Consider the following 23,694-nt stretch of genomic DNA (forward strand, 5'->3'; position numbering starts at 1 on the left):
CGAATCTCTTTGGGACCACTTCTATCCCACTGTTATTAGACTCTTGAATAGATCTCTTGTACAATAGACTCCTGGCCACACAACCTCGTTACGATCTTGCACTTTATCAATTACCTGCACTGCACTTTTTTGGTAGCTTTTGCACTTTATCGTTATTTTACTTTATTCTAGCTCAACATCCTGCGTAATGATTTGATCTGCATGAACTGTACACAAGACAAGTTTTTTTTATTGTATCTTGACTCATGTGACAATAAAAAACTAATACCAATACATGTGCCCTGGAACAAAGGTAAATTGGTTTATTATTATCGCATGTACCACAGTTCAGTGAAAAACCTGTCTTTTCATAAAAATCTTTACAACAGTGCATTGAGGTAGTAAAAGCAAAATTCTGTGAGTGAAGACTAAAGTGTTCCAGTTACAGAGAAAGTGCTGTACTGGTACAAGGTCACACGAGGCAGATTGTGAGGTCAAGAGTCCATTTTATCGCACTAGCAAGACATTCAGACATTCTAACTGCTTTGGGGAAAACAAAATCTACCAATGAAATCTGCACATAACCACAAAGTAAATGGGATGCAGGTATGCAAAAATGGGAATGGCCAAGTACTGAGCATTGACTTTTCAATGAGAAGATGGCTCTGATTTACCTTTTCCTTTGGTCGCTAGGAAACCCAGAGGGAAGGTTCTCCCACAGAACAATGGAATGGAGTTCTTGGATTTGGTCCAAATTGTTATTTGCTAATTCTTTCTGAAAGCATGCTCAGATGAAAATACATGACCAATAGAAAACCCAAATGCAATGGATACAATACGCAGGTTCAGAATGCCTCAGAATGCATGTGAAATCTTAAACCCTTCAATTGCTTGTGGCACAATTCTGGCTTTTACACTAAACCAGCTTTGCTAATAAACTTCTAATTTTTTTCTAAACGTAACAAGTGTTTCAGGACTTCTACCAATTCTGCTTTCCTTCCATGAAATCAAATCCATCTGCCAAGGCTTGTCAGTTCAAAATCATATCAGCCGTTTTTTTTAAAATCAAGTTTTCACAAATATTTAGTGATTTCTGTCTGTTTGGACCTGTAGCAGTTAGAAAAACTTTATACAGTCCACTATGGACTGGAGCAGCATGGTAACACAGTGATTACTTTAACAGTATCACAGTGCCAGCTGTAAGGTTGGGGTTCAATTCCCACCACTGTCTGTAACAATCTTCCTGTGGGTTTCCTCTGGGTGCTCCAGTTTCCTTCCACATTCCAAAGACGTATGGCTTAATAGGTTAATTGTTCACATGGGTGTAACTGGGCAGCACTGGGCATGTTGGGCTGGAAAGTCCTGTTATGGTGGTGCATCTCTAAACCAACCACTTATCCCATATTTTTGTGGCTTGAAATGTAGTTGTCTTGAATGTTTTAAAAATGTACAGCAACATTTTAACCCCCTTTTGCCAGTCCATCATAGGCAAAGCCCTTCTCACTACATCTACATGGAGTGCTCTCACAAGAACGCAGCATCCATCATCAAAGACACTTCTACCCCCACTATTCAGGCCATGCTCCCTTTTTACTGCTGCCATCAGGAAGCAGGTACAGGAGTCTGAGGACCCACACCACCAGGTTCAGGAACAGTTATTACCCTACAACCATCAGGTTCCTGAATCAGTGTGGATATCTTCACTCACCTCAACACTGAACTATTTCCACAACCTACTAACTCACTTTCAAGGATTCCACAACTCCTGTTCTCAGCATTATTTGTGTTTATTTATTTAGAGATACAACATGAAACAGGGTCACACCACCTGGAAACCCATCTATTTTACCCTAGCCTCATCACAAACAATTCACAATGACCAATTAACCTACTAACCAGTAGGTCTTTGAAACAGAACATAGAACATAAAATAAAACTGCACAGGAACAGGACATTCAGTCCACAATTCTGTACTGAACCCACTAAAAAGCAAGTTAGGATGTTGGGGGGGGCATGGGAGGAAGATAGGGCACCCAGAGAAAACCCACACATTCATGGAAAGGATCTACAAACTCCTTAAAGACTGACAGAATCAGAACTCCAACATCCAAGCTGTAAACACGTTGAACTAACAGCTACGCTACTGTGGTGCCTAATTTTAAATTTGCACAACTGCCTTCTTTTGAACACTGGTTGTTCATCAGTCTTTATTTATGCAGAATATACATTCTCGTGTCTATCTTTATTTTCCTGTAAGTGCCTGCAAGAAAATGAATCTCAAGATGGTACATGGTTACATAATCATACTTTGATAATATACGTACTTTGAATTTTGGCTTTGACTTTTTTCCACAGATCTCACAATGCTATCAGCCAATGCACAGGTCAGTTACAACTGCTCATGATGTTACAAAATGTTTATGCCTATGCCTTGATATGTAAGGGATTACCTGGGACAAGGGATCCCTGGGTTATGAATGACTTGACTTGACCTGCTCCGATTCATGGTAATCCACCTTCACACAAGTTCTCCCATACATTTTTAAAGTATTTTGAGATTGTATTACAACAAACTGGTTCATTGTGTTCATTACTGACTGGATACAATACACAAGTATATATTCCATTGGTATAATTGAGGAGAATGTCAAGGTGAACTGGGGCAGCACGATGGTGTAGCAATCACTGCAGTGCCTTACAGCACGATTGTAAGATTGGGGTGGGTGCAATTCCCACCACTGCTTGTAAGGGGTTTGTACGTTCTCCCTGTGACAGCATGGATTTCCCTGGGGTGCTTTAGTTTCCTCCCACATTCTAAAGATGTCTGAGTTAGGGTTAGTAAGTTACTGGCGGGCTACGTTGGCGAAGGAAGAAGAGTGACACTTGCAGGCTGTTCCAACACATCCTCAAGCTGTGTTTGTCATTGATGCAAGAACAACACAGTTCACTGTGTTTCAATGTTTCAGTGTAAATGTGACAAATAAAGCTATTATCTTAGAGAATTTATATATTTCAATGTTTTTTATTTAGCAATGCAGTGTGGAGTAGGCTCTTTCAGCCCTTTGAGCCATGCTTTCCCAGCAACCCGACATACTCAATTAACCCTAATGGCAAACACGAGGAAATCTACAGATGCTGGAAATACAAGCAACACACACAAAATGTCGGTGGAACGCAGCAGGCCAGGCAGCATCGATAGGGAGAAGTGCTGTTGACGTTTCGGGCCGAGACCCTTCCTCAGGACTAACTGAAAGGAAAGATATTAAAAGATTTGAAAGTAGGAGGGGGAGGGGAAAATGCGAAATGATAGGAGAAGACCGGAGGGGTGGGGTGAAGCTGACAGCCACAAAGGTGATTGCCAAAAATAATTTGCCAATCCACCCCCAAATCCCACCTCCCCGTAAAAGAAACAAACAAGAAACAGAACAGGCCACCCCGCACAAAAAACGAGCAAAATTGATCAGTCACATTGACCCCAAATCCCTGCTCTCACACAAAAAAAAACAAAGCAGATCAGGCGTATCGAACCCCAAATCCCTCCTCCTGTACAAATAAAAACCCGATAAGATATGGGGCAGAAAAACACAGAATATAAAAACTGTAAGACTATAAAATTGAGTCTATAGTCGAAAGACAACATCCAAAGATGCAGTAAAAAACTGGACAATATTCTCTAGGCCCAGGCACAGCAGCAAGCCTTTCCTCTCTGGTACTGAGCAACCAATCAGAAGCCAGGGAGCCCCCATTCGCCCTCTGCACTTTCTTCGATGCTTCAATCTCCCTCATTCCTTTGATCAGTGAACAATGGGAGATTTAATCGGTGAAATGGAGCCAAATCTTGGCTGCAGCCCTGCAGCCTCCCCTATGAGGTTCGTGCAAGCTGTCTCCCAGAATCCTCTCAAGAGGCTACAGAGCGCTAGAGCACCCAAGCAATCTCCAAACCTCCGCACTCACCTTGATGTCTCAATTGCCCTCGTTGCTTTAATCAGCAAATTGGGATCAAACATGAGCTTGCGCGCCTCCCTGCAGCCTTCTCACCTCGAGAATTGTACCCACTGCCTCATGGAATCGTTAGAGAATGCAGAGCACTGAAGCACCCAAATGATCTCCTAACAGCAAAACACAATCTCCAACAGTTCCAGAATCACATTCAAGACAAGAGACAAACATAAACACATAAGAGTGAATCTATCCAGAAGATGTCGACCAGAGGAGCATTGTACACAGGCACCATCTTGACTGGAAGGTTCCTGCAAACAATAACCGATAGACTGTGTGAGGAAACCAGGGCACCTGGGGAAAAACCATGCATTCCACGGGGAGAGCACAGAGAATGATACCAGACCTGAACTCTGAACTCTGGAATGCTCTGACCTGCAATTGCAGTACGCAATTCTCCAGTGTGGCCCTCATGGAATTGGCAGCTACCATCAGGCAGGAGGTGCAGAAGCCTGAAGTCCCATGCCACCATGTTCAAGAACACCTACTGCCCTCCAACGTTGCTGTTTATCTGATGCTCTGTGCCTGTGATGGTGTTGTAAGCTTTTCATACGTGGATTTGTGCAGGTGATAATAAACCCCAATGTACCTCTGACTGTATTATCAATTCAGGCTTCCCCACTATTCAAAAGTAGAGAGTTCCTGTGAAATGGTTTGTAAGCCAGAATGTTGTAAAGTAAAGAAGCAATTACCATTTACTTATATGGGAAAAATTTGTGAGCGTTCACAGACCCAAAAAATAACCTACCAAATCATGCCAAATAACAGATAAAACCTAAAATAATACTAACATATAGTAAAAGCAGAATGACCTGATAAATACACAGCCTATATAATGTAGGAATACTTTTCTACAATTATTGCAGCACTGTCCACCGCAGCGAAAATCTCACACAAGTGCTCTCGGCAGCACTCGCGGCAGAAACACACGGTGCAAAGCGCTCCCGGCAGAAGCTCTCTTTCCGGTAACCTTTAAACTATGAAGCTACCAAATAACACATAAAAATGCACAGCCTATATAAAGTAGAAACAACGTACAGCTAGTGTAGTTTCACTTACCGGAATCAGGAAGACAGCGAGCACACTGATGATGGTGTGTTAGGCTGAGTCGTCGGAGGTTGGGGTGGTGGGAGGTAGAGGAGACTGGGGTGTCATCTCATCGTCGTCTGTTTCCATCAGGGCAGGCAGGTCACCTTCTTCTATGTCTGCCTGCCTCGATGTCGAAGGTCGAGGTTCGTTGTCTGCTGTGGCTGATATGGAAGGCTTGAAATACGACAGTGTGCTTGACTGCTTAGCCTCACGCATTTTTCTATCATACGGTTCTTTGTGAGCACTCAAATCATCCTGCAAATATGCCCTAAACCTACGTACACTTTCAAAATTAGTCATACTTAACTGCAATCATTGCAGCGTTGTCAATCACAGTGAAAATCTCATGGAATTGCTTCACGTTCAGTTCCTGGACGTCTTCATTTTCGGGCCGTTCACTACTGCATTCAGCTTCAATTGTTATCCTTTCCTCTTCATCATGGAATGCCAAAACCTCTTCAACATCATCTTTGTCAACTTCCACAAACACTTAGCCAAACTCACGATATCCTTACTTTGTTCACCATAATTGAAACGCTTTATTATGTCTAGTTTTACGCTAAGTGTAACACCCTTACATGCTCTTTTAGGCTTTTCCGATACCTTAGAACTCATCTTGCTAACAGATGCACAAAAATAATCGCCATAAAGCACAGATGCTCACAGGCACGTGTTTAAGCAATGGCGGCTAGAATGCAGTTCTAGGGGAGGAGCTTGGCTGCTCGGCACACACTGCCTTTTTTCATAACAGTGAGAACACCTTCTGTTAGCGAAACCAGGTAACTAATGCAGGTCTTTCGTAACAGCGAGTTGACGTAAAGCGAGCGTTCGAAAAACGGGGGATACCTGTAGTCACCATCACCCAATTTTCCACTGAATTAAGTTGATCTTTAATAGAAAGTATACATTTTGCATACTCAACATGACACAAACACATTCAATTTACCGAACTGAGATCTTTCATATATTGCAAACATTTGAAGTTTAAAGCTTTCATGTCAAATAGATTAACGCTCAAAACTTTAATGCTACAGATAACACAGATTCTATCTTAGATGTAAAATAATCTCACAGGAACTTCTCTGTTACATTGTGGGATAAATTAATCAAGTAATAAGACACATTGCATACATGGCACAGGTGTTCAAACAATACCCTGAGAGTCAGATGAATAACAAGAATGAGGCAGTAAAATAGATGGTACACATCTAGGCAATACATATAGAAAAAGACCTTCATTCACGTATTTTGGACAATGAGCAGCAGAATAACTTGCATGGGCTTTGGTTAATAATATTATTAACATTGCATTTTGTATGATCCCCAGGCTATGAATATAATATTCCAAAACAGGGAGCAGGTCCCAAACACAAGAGATTCTGCTGATGCTACAAATCCAGAGTAACAATCACAAAAAATGCTGGAGGAACTCAGCAGATGAGGCAGCATCTACAAGGAGGAATAAATAGTCGATGTTTCTAGCCGAGACCCTTCATCAGGACCAGAAAGGAAAGAGGGAAGAAGCCAGAATGAGGTGGTGTCAGAGATAGAGAGGGTGATTTTAAATTCCTTGGCGTTATCATATCAGAGAATATATCCTGGCACCAGTACGTAAGTGCTATCACAAAGAAGGCACGACACATCCTCCGCTTACTTCGAAGTTTTCGCATTTTAGGCATACCATCTAAAACTCTGACAAATTTCTACAGGTGCACAATGAAGAATATTCTGACTGGTTGCTTCACGGTCTGATGGCAGTAATGAAAAGAGGGCATGTCCCGGCTGGTGAGAGTCCTTCATGATAAATGCTACCTGCTTGATGCACCATCTCCTGACGATATACTCAATGGTGCTGAGGTATTTGGGGCCACGTTGCAAGAGGACTCAGACACATAACTAAAGACATTAACTATTTGACTTTGTCTCGTTCCTTTGCTCCAGAAATATTTGATAAACGGAACTATCAGAAGCAACATACACAAAATGCTGGAAGAATTCAGCAGGTCAGACAGCATCAACAGAAGGAAATAGAGAGCTGACATTTCAAGCTGAGACCCTTCACCATAGATGCTGCCTGACCTGATGAGCTCCTCCAGCATTCTGTGCATTTGCTCAAGATTTTCAGCATCGGCAGAATCTCTTGTATAACTATGTTGTATCACAGAAGCTAGATGCAGGCATTAAAAAAACTATATCATTACCCATGTTCCATTTGAGTATCCTCATGAAATACAATGTTGTGATGTATTGCACTATGGCACATTACATTATTGGAAAGACTCCAGTGCAGTATTGAATTTAGTAATAGCATTAAATACTATGGCTTAAGTACTTGCAACAGGAATTCTCTTCAGCGCATCACCAAGATCTCTGTCAAGGGTTGTAACAAGCTTGAGCCACTTTTGAGTTGGTCTTCCTGTTGAGCACTTCACAAATGAAGTGACCAGCTTCCATTAATTTGTACAAGTCTATTCCCTGGAGTCAAATAAAAGAAGAAATAGCATTGAAGAAGTGCAGCTAACACAATACACTTTGCAGTCATTTTGCATTGAAGTTTACTCACCTGAATAGAGACAGAAAAATCAATGCAGAATTCTGAATGGTAAAGAAGCACAAATCAAAAAGGAAAATCCAGTCTTTTATCAGAGAATAAAATGAGACTTTTTCCATAGTATTTAATATCGATAGCAGATATCAGACTGTTGTTATTTCTTATGAGGCACAGGCATTAATAATTTAAGGGGAACCTGAAGGGGACCCCAGCTGATTGTGACCAGAGGTGTTTTCTGTGTGGGGTTTGCACGTTCTCCCTGCAACCATGTGGTTTTCCCGAGGGCTCAGTTTTCCTCCCACATCCCAAAGATATGCAGGTGGTTGACTGGCTTAATGATGGTCAGTAGCATAAGACAGTAGGGCAACAATAATTAACCGATACCAAAGTCACCTGTGTTGTATGTACACTAAGTGGCTACTTTAACAAGATACCTTGTATACATGATAAAGTGGCCACTCAGTGTGATAAACATGGCTGCCTGTTGCTGTAGCCCACCCATTTCAGGTTGTAGCATTTGTTTGTTTCAGTTACTGTCACATTCCTGTCAACTTGAACCTGTCTGGCCATTCTCCTCTGACCTCTCTAACTAACAAGGCATTTTAACCAACAGAAGTACCCTTCACTGGATGTTATTTTTGTTTTTTTGCACCATTCTCTGTAAACGCTAGAGTGTTGTGCATGAAAATCCCAGGAGATCAGCGGTCTCTGAGATACTCAAACCACCCTATCTAGCACCAACAATCATTCCATCATCAAAGTTACAATACCTAATCTGCCAATCATGTGGCAGCAAATCAATGCATAAAAGCAGATATCAGATAAAAGCACTGAGTTGCTCCCACATGATTGGCAGGTCACATTTCTTCCCATTCTGATGTTTGGTTTGGACAACAAGTCTTGACCAGGTCTGCATGTTTTTATCTATTGAGTTGCTGCACATGATTGACAGATTATTAGGTACACCTGCTTGTTAATTCAAGTAATACTGCGTGTATTGAACCCGTGCTTCTGTTGCATTCTTTGTGAGGTTATCCCAGCAACACATTATGGACCTGCAGAGGGTGTAAGTGGTAGGTAAACTACAGTTATGTTGGATAGAAATTTTTTAAAAAAACTAATGCTTAATTGGCAATGCAACTCAGAACACTCTGAAACGAATATACATTTTCTTCTGAATCTCAGAGTTGCACAATCGGATTTAAATAAATATTTCCTCTCTTTTTCTTGATTTCTAAAATCTTTGGAATGGGTAGAATGCAATTAGCTATTAACAGCAAATTCCCATTGCAGCCCTGCTGATAAAATTACATATCAAACTACATATTACCACAGCAAAATGCATGTGACAACATGGATAAAGTGTATTGAATACACAGATTTATTTGATCTTGTACATTCACAGCTGGTTTTGCATCAATACTGCTCAATCATTGCTCAGACTGATCCCAGTCCCTAATAGCATGTTATGATTCATCAAATATTAACCATTTCCATGAAAGGTCTTCTATCTGCTAGTTCTTCACAGTCCCCTCTGATCTGCTGAAAACACTCACAGCCTGGTCATTCTCTCCCCAAAAATGTTTCCCTTTTTAGCAACATCCTTTAAGATCTCCTCCCTAGGTTAAGGGCAGGATTCTTAGCAGTGTGGAGGTACAGAGGGATATTGGGATCAAAGACCAAAGATGCCTCAATGCTCCCACACAAGTTGATAGACTGTTTAAGAAGGTGTATGGTTTGCTGCCCTCCGTTAGTCAGGAGACTGCGTTCATGAACTGCAAGGTTCAATAGTTCCATTGAATAGCAGAGAATGTGCACAAGATGCAAAATGAAATTCTCACTCCCTACCTCCAAACAGAAAATAACAGAGAACGTAAGAACCGCAAGCAGCATCATTAACTCCCCCCCCCCCCCCCCACTTGTTCTCACATAAAGCATCAGCATTTGCACCACCTGTCAGGCAAGCAACAGCAAAGCCCCCAAAGAGAGACCATGACCTCATGATCTACAGTGCATCAAAAACTAACCGTTCATTCCAACATTTTCAACATCTCACACACACACGGGTAAGACAAATATCACTCCATCCACCGAGTGAGTGTTACAGCTCTATAAAACTCTGGTTAGGGAGTTTTCTGTTCAGCTCTGTGCCCCATTAGGAAAGATATGGAAACTTTAGAGGACACAGAGGAGATCCACCAGAATGTTGCCTGGATTAGAGAGCATATCTTATAAGAATAGGTTAAATAAGCATGAGAAGTGACTTGATGGAAGTGTACAAGACATTAAGAGGAATAGACAGAATGAATAGCCTGCACATTTTTCCTGGGATAGCAATGGCATATACTAGAGAACACCCATTTAATGTGAGTGGAAGTAAGTTTAGGGGAAATGCCAAAGATATATACTTTACATGGAGAGTGCTAGTTGTGTGGAACACCCTACCAGGGGTGGTGATGGAGGCTGATAGAGACATTTTAAAAAACTCTTAGACTGGCACATAGATAATAGAAAAATGGAGGGTTACATCTGTGTAGGAGGAAGAGTTAAACTGATGGAGAAGTAGATACTGTATATATATAGGTCGGCATAACATTGTGGGCCAAATGGCCTGTACAGTGCTGTACTGTTCCATGCTTTATGTTCAAATGTCATTGTGCCCTTCCTTTTGGATCATAAACAGTGTTAGGGAGAAGCAGCTATAATCAGGGATTCATGTCAAGTAGACATATAATAAAATTGAGAACCAGCCTTCAAACTGCTTTCAAAAGTAATCTACAAGCTTTAATTAGTTTTGAAGTTACAAAGATGGCTGTGTAGATATCAATGTCTGTGAAGAGAACAGATTGTCAGCACATAATGAGGGATCACTTAGATCTGGTCAGGAACCTGATATGACCACGAAGGATTCTTGTGCACACTGGCTGAATGGACAGAATAAGCAGCAAAGAAAATTGGTCGACGTCATATGATGCAGAAGACATTGTGATCTGAGGAACTTTGCGCTATTGTGAAAGAGGTTAAGACAGGTTCCAGACAACTGCTCCCTCTAAACTGCATGGGTGTGTGGCCACACAGCAACTGAAATGCTCCCACACACATAGCACTTGTTGTCTTGCAGCTGGAATTTTCTGAAAATTTAAACATTTAAAGTGCCATACAGCTTCAGACCATCCATGAAAAAATTTTTGCTGTTAAAAAAAAATTGAGGGAACATTACTCCAGACTGATTATTCTATCCTGCAAACTGCTTATAGTGGTATTTACCAAGTCAGCCCTGTAAAAATGACCTCAGAAACTTTTAAGAAACTGATGTGAATTACATTCAGTGGCCTCTTTTTTAGATATAGATGTACACATCAATGCAAATATCTAATCAGCCAATCAGCAGCAACTCAAAGTTCAAAAGCATTCAAACATGGCCAAAAGATTCAGTTGTTGTTCAGACCAAATATGAGAATGGGGAAGAGATGGTATGTAGTTGATTTACCATGGAATGATTGTAGGTGCCAGACAGGATGATTTGGATATCTCAGAAAATGTTGATCCTCTGGGATTTTCACACACTACAGTCTCCAGAATTTACAGAGAATGGTGAACAAAAAAACATCCAGTGAGAGGTAGCTATGTGGTTGAAAACAATTTGTTAATGAGAGAGGTCAGAGGAGAATGGCCAGACTGGTTCAAGTTGGCAGGAAGGTGGCAACAATTCAAATAACCATGTGGTACAACAGTGGTGTCCAAAAGAGGATCTCTGGATGCACAAGACGTCGAACCTTGAAGTGGATGTTCTACAGCAGCAGAAGGTCACAAATATACACTCAGTGGCCTGTTGTACCTCTGGCTGCCGTCTCTGTGTGGCTCATTCAAACTCACAACCAGAACTACACATGCTCTAAAGGGAGCCTAATCTTTGTTTTTACATATTATCCTCATGCCTCATCCAACAAAGACATAATGTGCTCTTTGAATTTTTCCCGCTCCACCTTTCTCTCTTTTCCATTCTGACTCCCCTCACAACTCCTTTCCTCACCTGCCCATCAACTCCCCCTGGTTTCTCTCCTCTTTCCCTTTCTTCCATGGTTCACTCTCCCTCTCAATCAGATTCCTTTCTCTGCAGCCTTTACCTCTTCTATTCATTTCCTCCCAAGTTCTTACTTTATCCCTCCTCCCCCACCTATCTTCCTCCTCACCTGGTCTCATCTACCACCTGCCAGCTGGTGTTCCTTCCCCTTCCCAACCTTCTTACTCTGGCTTTTGCCCACTCCATTTCCAGTCCTGATGAAGGGCCTTGGGCCAAAACAATGACTGTTTATTCCTCTCCATAGATGCTGCCTGACTTGCTGAGTTCCTAAAAGCACATAATGTGTATTCCTTGTGACTTCCAGCATCTGCAAAATCTCTTTGTGTTTATGATTTGCCCTTTCATCCTCACAGTCAATCAGCCCCACTATGTTCAGGGACGTGCCTTCAAATTACCTATAATGATAAAAGACAGCAGTGATGGCTTGCAAATTTCCCAGCTGTGACGAGTAACTTGTGGTAAGCAGGTTCTTAGACAGCGTGGCAGTGTAGCAGTTAGCACATTGCTTTACAATGCCAGGTTTTTATCAATCGGGGTTTAATTTCCAACTCTGTCCGTAAAGAGCTTGTATATTCTCCCCATGACTGCATGGGTTTCTTCCAGGTGCTCCAGTTTCCTCCCATGTTCCAAAGACGTACCCCCTATAAGACCATAAGACATTGGAGCAGAATTAGTCTATCTGGCCCATCAAGTCTGCTCTGCCATTCAATCACGGCTGATCCCTTTTTTCTATCTCCTCCTCAATCCCAGTTCCCGGCCTTCTCCCTGTAACTTTTGATGCCATGTCCAATCAAGAACCTATCAATCTCTGCCTTGAATACACCAAAAGAACTGGCCTCCACAGCTGCATGTGGCATCAAATTCCACAAATTCACCACTCTTTAGCTAAAGAAATTTCTCCGCATCTCTGTGTTGAAGGGGCACCCTTCTATCCTGAGGCTGTGCCCTCTTGTCCTACAATCTCCCACATGGGAAACATTCCTGATGAAGAGTCTCGGCCCAAAACATTGGCTACTCTTTTCTCTCAGATGCTGCCTGACCTGCTGAGTTCTTCCAGCGTTGTGTACGTATTCTAGGAAACGTCCTTTCCACATCAACTCTGTCTAGGTCTTTCAACATTGGGAAGGTTTCAATGAGATTCCTCCACCACCCCCCCACCCCACCGAATTCGAGCGAGTACAGACCCAGAGCCATCAAACGTTCCTCATATCATAACCCTTTCATTCCTGGAATCATCCTTGTGAACCTCCTCTGGACCCTCTCCAATGCCAGCACATCTTTTCTAAGATGAGGAAGCCCAAAACTGTTCACAATACTCAAGATGAGGCCTCACTAGTGCCTTATAAATCCTCAGCATCACATCCTTGCTCTTGTATTCTAGACCTCTTGAAATGAATGCTAACATTGCATTTGCCTTCCTCACCACCGACTCAGCCTGCAAGTTAACCTTCAGGGTGTTCTGCACAAGGACTCCCAAGTTCCTTTGCATCTCAGATTTCTGGATTTTCTCCCTGTTTAGAAAATAGTCTGCACATTTATTTCTACTACCAAAGTGCACGACCATGCATTTTCCAACATTGTATTTCATTTGCCACTTTCTTGCCCATTCTCCTAATCTGTCTAAGTCCTTCAGCATCCTACCTGTTTCCTCAACACTACCTGCCCCTCCACCAATCTTTGTATCATCTGCAAACTTGGCAACAAAGCCATCTATTCCATCATCTAAATCATTTACGTACAGCATAAAAAGAAGTAGTCCTAACTATGACCCCTGCAGAACACACTAGTCATTGGCCAACTAGAAAAAGATCATTTTATTTCCACTCGCTGCCTCCTATCAATTAGCTAATGCTGTAAATGTGTTAGTAACTAGTGTCTTCAACAGTGAAGACTGACACAAAATACTCATTTAGTTCAGCAGCAATCTCCTTGTCTCCCGTTATTATTTCTCCAGCCTCATTTTCCAGTGGTTCTATATCAACTCTCAGTTCTTTTATTTTTAACATACTTGAAATAACTTTTACTATCCATTTAGATATTATTTGCTAGCTTGGTTTCATATTTCATCTTTCCCTTCTATTGATTTTTTTGTTGCTTTCTAAAGGTTTTTAAAAACTTCACAATCCTCTATCTTCCCACTAATTTTTGCTTAGTTGTATGCCCTTTCTTTTGCTTCTACAATAGCTTTGACTTCTCGTCAGCCACGGTTGTACTACTTTACCATTTGAGTATTTCTTCATTTTTGGAATACACATGTCCTGCACCTTCCTTGCTTTTCTCAGAAATGCACACCATTGTTGACTCTGCTGACATCCCTGCCAGTAGCTCCTTCCAATTTACTTTGGCCAACTCCTCTCTCATACCACTGTAATTTCCCTTACTCCACTGAAATACTGACACATCAGACTTTACTTACTCCCTATCAAATTTCAAGTTGAACATAATCATTTTGTGATCACTGGTTCCTAAGGGTTAAGCTCCAGAATTGCCTCCGATTCATTACAGAATACCCAATCCAGGAGAACTGATCCCCTCGTAGGCTCAACAACAGAGTGTTCTAAAAAGTTATCTCTTAGGCATTCAACAAACTCACTCTTGAGATCCATTACCAACCTGATTTTCTCCAATCGACCTGTATGTTAAAATCTTCCATGACTACCTTAACTTTGCCCTTTTGATTTGCCTTTTCTATTTCCTTTTGTAATCTGTGGTCCACCTCCCAGCCACTGTTGAGGGGCCTGTATATAACTGCCATCAACGTCCTTTTACCCTTGTAGTTTCTTAGCTCAACCCACAAGGTTTCAACATCTTCCAATCCTCTGTCACATCTTTCTTCTGATTTGATGCCATTCTTTGCCAGTAGAGCCACACCACCCCCTCTGCCTACCTTCCTATCCCTCCGATATAACGTGTAACCTTGGACATTCAGTTCCCAACTACAACCAACCTTCAGCCATGATGCAGTGCTGGCTACAACATCATGCCCGGCAAACTGTAATATTGCAACAAGATCATCCACCTTATTTCCTATATTATGCACATTTAGATACAACACCTTGAGTATCGTATTTGCTATCCTTTATCTATCCTTATCAATCCTGATTCTGCATCGCTAATGATTTGATATTCATCCTGTTGGCTACAACTAACTCCCATCTCCTGCCTGCTCTTCCTGACAATCTGACTACATGCCATCTTTACTTTTTTACCATCTGTCCTATCCTGAGTCCCTTCACTCCTATTCTCATCCCCCTACCAAGTTAGTTTAAACCCTCCCCAACAGCTCTAACAAACCTGCCCACGAGATTATTGGTCCCCCTTAGGTTCAGGTGTAACCCGTCTCTTTTGAATAGGTCATACCTCCCCCAAAAAAGATCTCAATTATCCAAGAACCTGAAGCCCTGCCCCCTGCACCAGCTTCCGAGCCACACATTTATCTGCCAAATCATCCTGTCTCTACCCTCACTGGCGCGTGGCACAGGCAGCAATCCAGAAATTACTACCTGGGTGGTCCTGCTTCTCAGCTTTCTACCTAGCTCTCTAAATTCTCTTTTAAGGATCTCGTTGCTTTTCCTTCCTATGTCATTGGTATCAATATGTACCAAGACATCTGGCTGCTGCCCCTCCGTCTCCAAGATGTTGTGGACATGATCTGAGACATCCCTGACCCTGGCACCCGGGAAGCAGCATACCATCCGGGTGTCCTGTCACGTCCACTGAATCTCCTCTCTGTTCCCCTCTCTATCCAGTCCTCTATCACTATTGCTCCCTTCTGCGCCACGGACCCATGCCCAGTGCCTGTAATCCAGTTGCCATGGCATTCTCCCAGACAGTCACCCCTAACAGAAGTATCCAAAGTGGTATACTTGTTTTTGAGGGGAATGGCCACAGGGGAGCTCTGCTCCAACTGCCTATTTCCATTTCTCCTGTCAGTCACCCAGCTACTCGCCTCTTGCAACTTCGAGGTGACTACTTCTTGATCAATTATATCCTCGCTCTCCTGTGTGAGCTGAAGGTCATCCAGTTGCTGCTCAGGTACAGGCTAGGGTTAGTAAGTTACGGGCAGGCCATGTAGCCACTGGAAATGTGGTGGCACTTATGGGATACCTCCAGCATAATACTTGCTGATTTGGGAGGGAATTTGTTGAAAGCCTGAGCTTGACCATACCAGGGGAAAGGCCATCTTAGATTGGGTGTTGTGTAATAACCCAGATTTTATTAATCAGCTTAATATAAAGGAACCCGTGGGATGCAGTGATGATAATATGATTGAATTCATTCTGCAGTTTGGGAAGGAGAAGCACAAGTCACATGTATCAGTATCATAATGGAATAAAGGTCATAACAAAGGCAAGTGAGAGGAGCTTACCGAGGTGGATTGGAGGGGGATAGTGGCGGGGATGACGGCAGAACAGAGGTGGCTGAGGTTTCTGGGAATAGCTCACAAGGCGCAGGTTAGATATGTACCACATAAGCAGTAGTTTTCAAATGGCAGGAGTAGGTAACTGTGGCTGACAAGAGAAGTTAAGGGCTGCATAAAAACCAAGGAAAGGGCATATAAGGTAGCAAAAGTGAGTGGGAAGTTGGATGACGGGCAAAGTTAAAATCCAACAAAAGGCAACTAAAATAACTATAAGGGAAAAGATGAAATGTGAGGGCAAATTAGCTGATAATACAAAGTTCTTTTTCAGTTATATATAGAATAAAAGGGAGGTGAGAGCTGATATTGGACTACTGGAAAATGATGCTCGTGAGGTAGCAATGAGGGACAAAGAAATGGAAGATGAACTTTTTAAGTACTTTGCTTCAGTCTTTACTGTGGAAGACACTAGCTGTATGCCAGAGGTCTGGGAGTGTCAGGGAGCAGGAGTGAGTGCCATTGCTATTACAAAGGAAAAAGTTCAAGGCAACCTCCGAAGTCTTAAGTCACTTAGTAAGTCAATTGGACGAGATGGACTACATCCCAGAGTCATGAAAGAGGTTGCTGAAGAGATAGCAGATGCATTGATCATAATCTTTCACGAATTATTTGATTCTGGCATGGTCTCAGAGGACTGGAAAATTACAAATGTCACTCCACTCTCTAAGGGAGGAAGACAAAAGCAAGGAAACTATAGGCCAGTTAGCCTAACTTAAACACAAAATACTCTGCAGATGCTGGGGTACAACATGTACAACAAGCTGGAGAAACTCAGCAGGTCGGGCAGCATCCGTGGAAACAAGCAGTCAACGTTTCGGGTCGAGACCCTTCTGTCCTGACCAAGGATCTCGGCCCGAAACGTTGACTGCTTGTTTCCACGGATGCTGCCCGACCTACTGAGCCTAACCTTAGTAGTTGGTAAAGTATTGGAGTCTATTATTAAGGATGAGGTTTCAGGGTACTAATGATAAAAAAAAAAGTCAAAGTCAGCATGAGTTCTGTAAAGGGAAATCTTGCCTGACAGGTCTGTCAGAATTCTTCGAGGAAGTAACAAGCAGGTGGACAAAGGAGAGGGAGTGGATGTCATTTATAACCATATAACAATTACAGCATGGAAACAGGCCATCTCGGCCCTTCTAGTCCATGCCAAACGCTTACTCTCACCTAGTCCCACCGACCTGCAGTAAGCCCATAACCCTCTATTCCAATCCTGTCCATATACCTATCCAATTTTACTTTAAATGACAATATTGAAACTGCCTCTACCACTTCTACTGGAAGCGCGTTCCACACAGCTACCACTCTCTGAGTAAAGAAATTCCCCCTCCTGTTACCCTTAAACTTTTGCCCCCTAAATCTCAACTCATGTCCTCTTGTTTGAATCTCCCCCTACTCTCAATGGAAAAACCTATCCACATCAGCTCTATCTATCCTCCTCATAATTTTAAATACCTCTATCAAGTACCCCCCTCAACCTACTACACTCAAAAGAATAAAGACCTAACTTGTTCAACCTTCCCCTGTAACTTAGGTGCTGAAAACCAGATAACATTCTAGTAAATCTTCTCTGTACTCTCTCTAATCTGTTGACATCTTTCCTATAATTCGGTGACCAGAACTGTACACAATACTCCAAATTTGGCCTTACCAATGCCTTATACAATTTTAACATTACATCCCAACTAAGGCCAGCATACCAAAAGCTTTCTTCACCACCCTATTCACATGAGATTCCACCTTCAAGGAACTATGCACCATTATTCCTAGATCACTCTGTTCTACTGCATTCCTCAATGCCCTACCATTTACCATGTATGTCCTATTTGGATTATTCCAACTAAAATGTAGCACCTCACACTTATCAGCATTAAACTCCATCTGCCATCATTCAGCCCACTCTTTTAACTGGCCTAAATCTCTCTGCAAGCTTTGAAAACTTACTTCATTATCCACAACGCCACCTACCTTAGTATCATTTGCATACTTACTAATCCAATTTACCACTCCATCATTCAGATCATTAATGTATATGACAAACAACATTGGACCCAGTACAGATCCCTGAGGCACACCACTAGTCACTGGCCCCCAACTTGACAAACAGTTATCCACCACTACTCTCTGGCATCTCCCATCCAGCCACTGTTGAATCCATTTTACTACTTCAGTATTAATACCTAATGATTGAATTCCTAACTAACCTTCGGTGCGGAACCTTGTCAAAGGCCTTACTGAAGTCCATATAGACAACATCCACCGCTTTACCCTCGTCAACTTTCCTCGTAACCTCTTCAAAAAATTCAATAAGATTTGTCAAACATGACCTTCTACTCACAAATCCATGTTGACTGTTCCTAATCAGACCCTATCTATCCAGATAATTATATATACCATCTCTAAGAATACTTTCCTTTAATTTACCTACCACTGACGTCAAACTGAAAGGCCTAGGTTTACTCTTAGAACATTTTTTAAGCAATACGCCAATACACCATGAGCAATACGCCAATCCTTCTGGCACCATCCCTGTTTCTAATGACATTTGAAATATTTCTGTCAGAGCCTCTGCTATTTCTACACTAACTTCCCTCAAGGTCCTAGGGAATATCCTGTCAGGACCTGGAGATTTATCCACTTTTATATTTTGTAAAAGCGCTAGTACTTCCTCCTCTTTAATTGTCATAGTTTCCATAACTTCCCTACTTGTTTCCCTTACCTTACACAATTCAATATCCTTCTCCTTAGTGAATACCGAAGAAAAGAAATTGTTCAAAATCTCCCCCATCTCTTTCAGCTCCACACATAGCTGTCCACTCTGATTCTCTAAGGGACCAATTTTATCCCTCACTATCCTTTTGCTATTAATATAACTATAGAAACCCTTTGGATTTATTTTCACCTTACTTGCCAAAGCCAAAGTATCTTCTTTTAGCTTTTCTAATTTCTTTCCTAAGATTCTTCTTACATTTTTTATATTCCTTGAGCACCTCATTTACTTCATGCTGCCTATATTTATTATAGATATCTCTCTTTTTCCTAACCAAGTTTCCAATATCCCTTGAAAACCATGGCTCTCTCAAACTTTTAACCTTTCTTTTCAACCCAACAGGAACATGAAGATTCTGTACCCTCAAAATGTCACCATTAAATGACCTCCATTTTGCTATTACATCCTTCCCATAAAACAAATTGTCCCAATTCACTCCTTCTAAATCCTTTCGCATCTCCTCAATGTTAGCCTTTCTCCAATCAAAAATCTCAACCCTGGGTCCAGTCCTATCCTTCTCCATAATTATACTGAAACTAATGGCATTGTGATCACTGGACCTGAAGTGCTCCCCAACACATACCTCCGTCACCTGGCCTATTCCATTCCCTAACAGAAGATCCAAAACAGCCCCTTGTCTAGTCGGTACCTCTATGTATTGCTGCAAAAAACTATCCTGCACACATTTTACAAACTCCAAACCATCCATCCCTTTTACAGTTTGGGCTTCCCAGTCTGCGTGTGAAAAATTAAAATCTCCCACAATCACAACCCTGTGCTTACTACAAATATCTGCTATCTCCTTGCAAATTTGCTCCTCCAATTCTCACTCCCCATTAGGTGGTCTATAATACAACCCTATAAGTGTTACTACACCTTTCCATTCCTCAATTCCATCCAAATTTACCTAGATTGTCAGAAGGTTTGATAAAATGCCTCACATGAGGCTGCTTAACAAGATAAAATCCTATGGTGTTACAGGAAATATACTGGCATGGATAGAGGAATGGCTGACAAGCAGAATTAAAGGGGGCCTTTTTTGGTTGGCTGACAGTAACTAGTGGTGTTCCTGAGGTCAATATTGAGACCGTTACTTTTCACTATTTTAAATCAATGATTTAGATAGTGGAATTGTTGGCTTTGTGGCAAAGTTTGTGGTTAATACGAAGATGGGTGGAGGGTTATGTAGTGCTCAGGAAGCAATGTGATTGCATTAGGACTTAGTCAAATTGGAAGAATGGGTAGACAAAGTGGCAGATGGGGTACAGTGTTGGGAACTGTATGATAATGCAGTTTGCTAAAAGAAACAATAGTGCAGACTATTATCTAAATGGAGAGAAAATTCAAACACCAGAGGTGCAAAGGGACTTATAAGTCTTCATGCAAGACTCCCAGAAGGTTAATTTACAGGTTAAGTCTGTGGTAAAGAAGGCAAATGCGATGTTGGCATTTATTTCAGGTAGAGTAGAATATAAAAACAAGGAGATAATGCTGAACCTTTATAAAACACTAGTCAGGCCACACTTGGGGTACTGTCAACAGTTTTGAGCCCCTTATCTCAGAAAGGATGTGTTGTCATCAGGGAGAGTCCAGAGGAGGCTTACGAGCATGATTCCAGGAATGAAGGAGTAACACATAAGGAATGTTGGCAGCTTTGGACCTGTATTCACTGGAATTTAGAAGAATGTGTGAGGATCTCATTGATACGTATCGAATGTTGAAAGGACTAGTTAAGTTGGATATAGAGAGAATGTTTCCTCTGGTGGGGGTTTCCAGAACTAAAGGGCACAGTCTCAAAATTGTGGGGTGACCTTTTAGAGCAAAAGTAAAGAGGATTTGTTTTAAGCCACAGAGTAGTGAATCTGTGGAATTCTCTCCCACGGACTGTGCTGGAAGCCATGTCCATGAATGTACTTAAAGCAGAAGTTGATAGATTTCTGATTGGTTTGGGCACGGTGAGAGGGCAGGTGCAAGGAGTTTGTGGGCAGAAGGGCCTGTATTGTGCTGTAGGTTTTCTATGTTTCTATTACTCAAGAGCAAACAGTGAGACCCTCAGTAGCAGTAAGACATCATCAAGTCAAGGCACGACAGAACATAACAGCACAGTAAGACCCTTCAGCCCACAATGTCATGCGACTTTTAAACTACTCTAGATCAATCTAACCTATTTTTCTATCACCCATGTGCCCATCTAAGACTTTCTTAAATCTCCCTAATGCATCTGCCTCTACCACTACCTCTGGCAGAGGTTTCATGCATGTGATACCTTTCGTATAAAAACCTTACCTCTGACACCCCTCTATACTTAACTCCAATCACATTAATATGATACTCCCTTGTATTAGCCGCTTATGCCCTGGGAAAAGGCCTCCGGCTATCCACTCAATCTATGCCTGTTATCATCTTGTACACCTCTATCAAGTCATCTCTCATCCTTCACTCCAAAGAGAAAAGCCCTAGCTCGCTAAGCCTATCATCATAAGACATGCTCTATAATCCAAGCAGCATCCTGGAGATGGTATGAGATATTTTGTTTTGGTGTCCTCTTACAACTTTTCTGTGAAGCCCATTATACTCCATTTAATGCTAGTTTTCAGTGAGAAAGCTGCAAAAGAAATTGTAATATTACTCAGCGCTCTAAATAGAGGAAAGCACATGATCAGGAGGAAAATAAATATTATGGTCTATAATTTAATGTCAGAGTAGATATAAGATTTTGTAAGCATCCAATAAGAACATAAAAAGTAGGAAGGGAAATGATTATGCACTTAATGGAAATTTAGCTACCTAAAACCCCCAATTATTCCATAATAGCAACCAGCTGCACTTTAGTTGATCAATGTTCAGAAATTCAGGCACTAAATTTATGAGGATGTTGCCAGGACTTTAGGACCCAAGTTATAGGAAAGGTTGAATGGGTGTGACGTGTGCTCACGGAACAACCCACGTCAAACTCATCAGTGGAAAAGACACCTTTCAGCTTCAACATCTTCTCTACCAACCTCCTCTTCCAACCACAGGAACCGGGGAGTCCCCAAAGATGAATGACTCAGCAGTCAACTTTCCCACCAGTCCCAATAGTTTCTCCCCAGCTTGTCTCACAGGGACACTAGACATTACCATCACCAGGAACAAATGCACTGGGGCATCCCCCGCTTGAAGGTGACCCCTCTCTTCATAGTGTTCCTGACAATCACTGCCATTCTACTTGCCTGTACAACTGAGGGCTTCTGCAATTTGGGTGTCACCAGTACCCCAGCAGGAAATCCTGACTCCCCCTCGTGGTCTTCCGGAGTGTTCACTAAGAGGCCCTCGCCCTCAGGCACTCCAGAAAACTTGGGGGTCCCCATCACTCTACTTCCCTGGGCCGTACCACCATTGGCTTCGACTGGGTGAACTACACAGTCCCTCTTCTAAATTCAGTATCCGGTCTAATGCAGCCACGCACTTCCTCAAAAGCAGCTCAAAAAAACCAGGTACACGGACAATGTTCCCAGAAAGCTCTCGCCAGCCTTCCCCTTGCAGGCCCCCATGAGCCTCCTCACAAGAGGGGTGTGAAATGCCGCCCTTCTCAACAGGGTCTGGACCAACCAGCACTAATGTATCAAGGACCTCAGACACTCCTACATCAGCCTCCGAGAACTCCAGTTTCACTGACAAATAACCAGAATACGATAATCACTAACATTAAGCCCCCAGATCTCCAGTGCCCTGAATGGGGTCAAGGGTAAATGCTTCAGATACTGGTTGTAAAACGAATGGTACAACAACGTGACCTGCGACCTGGTGTCCTGATCCTAATACAGGATGCCCCCTAAACCCTCTCGGCTGGCATCCACGTGCCGTACATACGGCAATCGGGGGTCTGCAAAAGCCAGCACCGGCACCTGGGTCAGCAGCTCCTTCAGCAACTGAAAGGCCTCCTCACATTTTGCATCCTACCTCGGTCTAAAGGGCTCTGAAGCAGGTAAGATACTCTCCACCCTCCTGTCCACGTTCCCCCTCCCTTCCTCTCTCTTCGTTGCTCCCCAACAAAAGAGTGTGAAATCCTCCTCCCAGACATACAAGAAAGAACAACATTCTGCTCATTGGCTAACATGCCCCGTTATCTCTAGTCATAACCCAAACATTGCTGTTACAGAGAAACTATTACCTTAGCCTTAGCAGTGAAACATTACATTAGCAGTGAAACCTTAGCGCGTTACATGGGTTAGGACTTTATCCCCTGGAGCACAGGAGAAGGGAGATTCAATAGAGATATGCAAAATTATGAAGGGTATAATTTCCATTAAGTGTAGATAGAAATAAAACTAGAGACCATAGGGTTCAGGGTGAAAGGGGAAATATTTAATGGGGATATGAGGGAGAAGTTATTTTGTCAAAGGGTGGTGAGAGTGTGGAGCAAGCTGCTAGCGGAAGCTGTGGCTGCAGGACTCAATTTCAACATTGAAGAGAAGTTTGGATAGGTACATGGATGGAAGGGGAATGGAGGGCCGTGGTCAACACAGAATAACAGTTCAGCCTGGACTAGATGGGTCAAAGGGCTTGTTTCTATGCTGTAGCGTTCTACATCCCTACACACAAGTACATAAGACTCGTGGTTCCCACTTTGGATATCTGAGTCTCAGAGGGATTATAGTGACAGAATCAGGAACAGAAACATGCCCTTCAGCCCAACGAGTCTGTGCTAGGCATCCAGTAGCCATTGGCACTGAATCTCATTTTATTGCTCCACATTCCCATGACCTTCCAGCCCGATTCGAACCCTCACCCACACTGCAAGCCAACTGAATTACCCAGCCCAC

At 42.4% G+C, this 23,694-nt stretch overlaps 1 protein-coding gene across 4 annotated transcripts in view; it reads right to left on the reverse strand.

Annotated features, from left to right (window-relative positions):
* Positions 1–5,789: 5,789 nt before the first annotated feature.
* The window catches only part of hmgcll1 (3-hydroxymethyl-3-methylglutaryl-CoA lyase-like 1), a 114,838-nt gene continuing 96,933 nt past the window's right edge, over positions 5,790–23,694 (reverse strand). For 2 of the 4 annotated variants that reach the window (XR_009514359.1, XM_059982089.1), the window contains one exon: positions 5,790–7,542. Coding sequence is in view for 1 of the 4 variants with exons in the window: in XM_059982089.1 (XP_059838072.1) it covers positions 7,441–7,542 (102 nt within the window). In the remaining 3 variants the exon portion in view is untranslated. Of the gene's footprint in view, positions 7,543–12,097; positions 12,344–23,694 lie in introns of those variants that run through there. The other 2 variants (XR_009514358.1, XR_009514360.1) reach the window with 2 other exon arrangements.

Source organism: Hypanus sabinus, chromosome 10 (genome assembly GCF_030144855.1).
Source record: "Hypanus sabinus isolate sHypSab1 chromosome 10, sHypSab1.hap1, whole genome shotgun sequence".
Classification (NCBI taxonomy): domain Eukaryota; kingdom Metazoa; phylum Chordata; class Chondrichthyes; order Myliobatiformes; family Dasyatidae; genus Hypanus; species Hypanus sabinus.